The 1,557-nt window shown below is 41.9% G+C and overlaps 1 protein-coding gene across 5 annotated transcripts in view; it reads left to right on the forward strand.

Moving 5' to 3' along the window:
- Positions 1-1,557, forward strand: part of asap1b (ArfGAP with SH3 domain, ankyrin repeat and PH domain 1b) — a 65,590-nt gene that overhangs the window by 60,875 nt on the left and 3,158 nt on the right. For all 5 annotated transcript variants that reach the window (XM_008396644.2, XM_017301862.1, XM_008396645.2 and 2 more), the window contains 2 exons: positions 520-598; positions 709-773. In XM_008396644.2, the coding sequence (XP_008394866.1) occupies positions 520-598; positions 709-773 (144 nt within the window). The remainder of the gene's footprint in view (positions 1-519; positions 599-708; positions 774-1,557) is intronic.

The raw sequence follows: 1,557 nt of genomic DNA on the forward strand, positions 1-1,557 counted from the left end.
TCCATCCATCCATCCATCCATCCATCCATCCATCCATCCATCCATCCATCCATCCATCCATCCATCCATCCATCCATCCATCCATCCATCCATCCTATCTATGCTAGCAGTAAAGTTCAGCTTTACTGCTAGCATAGTAAGCTACTTGCAGGTATTTAATTTGCAAAAGCTGTTTAATTTACGTTCAAACCCATAAGAAGTTGACTTTTCATATTGTTGGGTTTGTAATTATTCATCTCCGACTGTTTTCCTCCATCCTGTCACGCACACACACACACACACACACGCGCACACACACACACTTCACCACCCGTCCACAGAGTAAATAGCAGCAGTTCAGATGACACACTCATCATGGAGAGCTCAGCCAGAAGACGCCCTCCCCTCATTGTTTTCTTTAACCATCACAGCATGTTGATTTGTTTCCACATTTATACCAAATTAATTAATTCCTCCGGCCGAGCTCTGATGTGGCGTTCAGTTTTTCCTCTGTTGTTGTCGCCAATGTTAATATTTCAGGAAGCGACTCCACCCCTCCGCCGGTCAGTAAGATGTCCCCCGTGTCCAACAAGTTTGAAGGCATTCCTCAGCAGCAAAGGTAACGCAGAAACAGACTCACATCTGTTGTCGCTTTTTAATCATTAAAGGTTTTCTTTGTGAAAACAAGATGAGTTTCTTAATTTTGTCTGAAATTTAACATTTCTTCAGCACTACTTCAAGCAACACGAAGTCGACACTTGGTCCAAGGGTTCTTCCCAAACTACCTCAGAAAGGTCCGACCTTTATCGCTCCATTCAGGGTTGAGATAGGAAAAATCCTGTTTCCTTCCCTGTTGTCTTCCTTCCTTCACATCTTCATTCTTTCCTTTTATCCTTGTTCCCTTACTTCATTTATTGTCTTTCCTTCCTGACTCCCTTCCTCATGTCCCTGATTCTTTCCTTCTTCACCTAAGAAGGAATAAGGAAAATACTTCTCTGAGCTTTTCCCTGTTTCCTTTTATCTTTGTGTCCTACCTCCCTTATTTTGTTTGCTTCCTTCCTTGTTCCCTAAGTCTTATCTTCCTTTCCTTTTGTTGTGCCCATTTTCTGTCTTTTCCTATGTCGTTTTTCTGTAATTGTTGCTTCTTTCCTTAAATTTTTCTGTTCTTCTTTCTTTCCATCCTTCCAGTTTTCTTTTCTACCTCTTCTCCTTTCTTCTCTACTTCCTTCATTCCATTTTCTGACCTTTCTTCATCCTTTCTTATTTCCTTGGTCCCTTTCCTTTTTCCTCCCGTGGTTCTTTCCTTTCCTCCTTTCGTTTCCTTGATTCTCCCTTCCTTCATTCTCTGCTTCCTTCCTTCCAGTTTTCTTTTCTACTTCTTTTCCTTCCTTCTCTACTTCCTTCCTTCATTTTTCTGTCCTTCCTTTATCCTTTCTTCCTTCCTTGGTTCTTTCCTTTCTTTGTTCCTTGGTTCTTTCCTCCCTTCCTTCTGCTTTGCTTATCTGTCCTTCCTTCCTTCCTTCCTTCCTTCCTTCCTTCCTTCCTTCCTTCCTTCCTTCCTTCCTTCCTTCCTTCCTT

Source organism: Poecilia reticulata, linkage group LG20 (genome assembly GCF_000633615.1).
Source record: "Poecilia reticulata strain Guanapo linkage group LG20, Guppy_female_1.0+MT, whole genome shotgun sequence".
Lineage (NCBI taxonomy): Eukaryota > Metazoa > Chordata > Actinopteri > Cyprinodontiformes > Poeciliidae > Poecilia > Poecilia reticulata.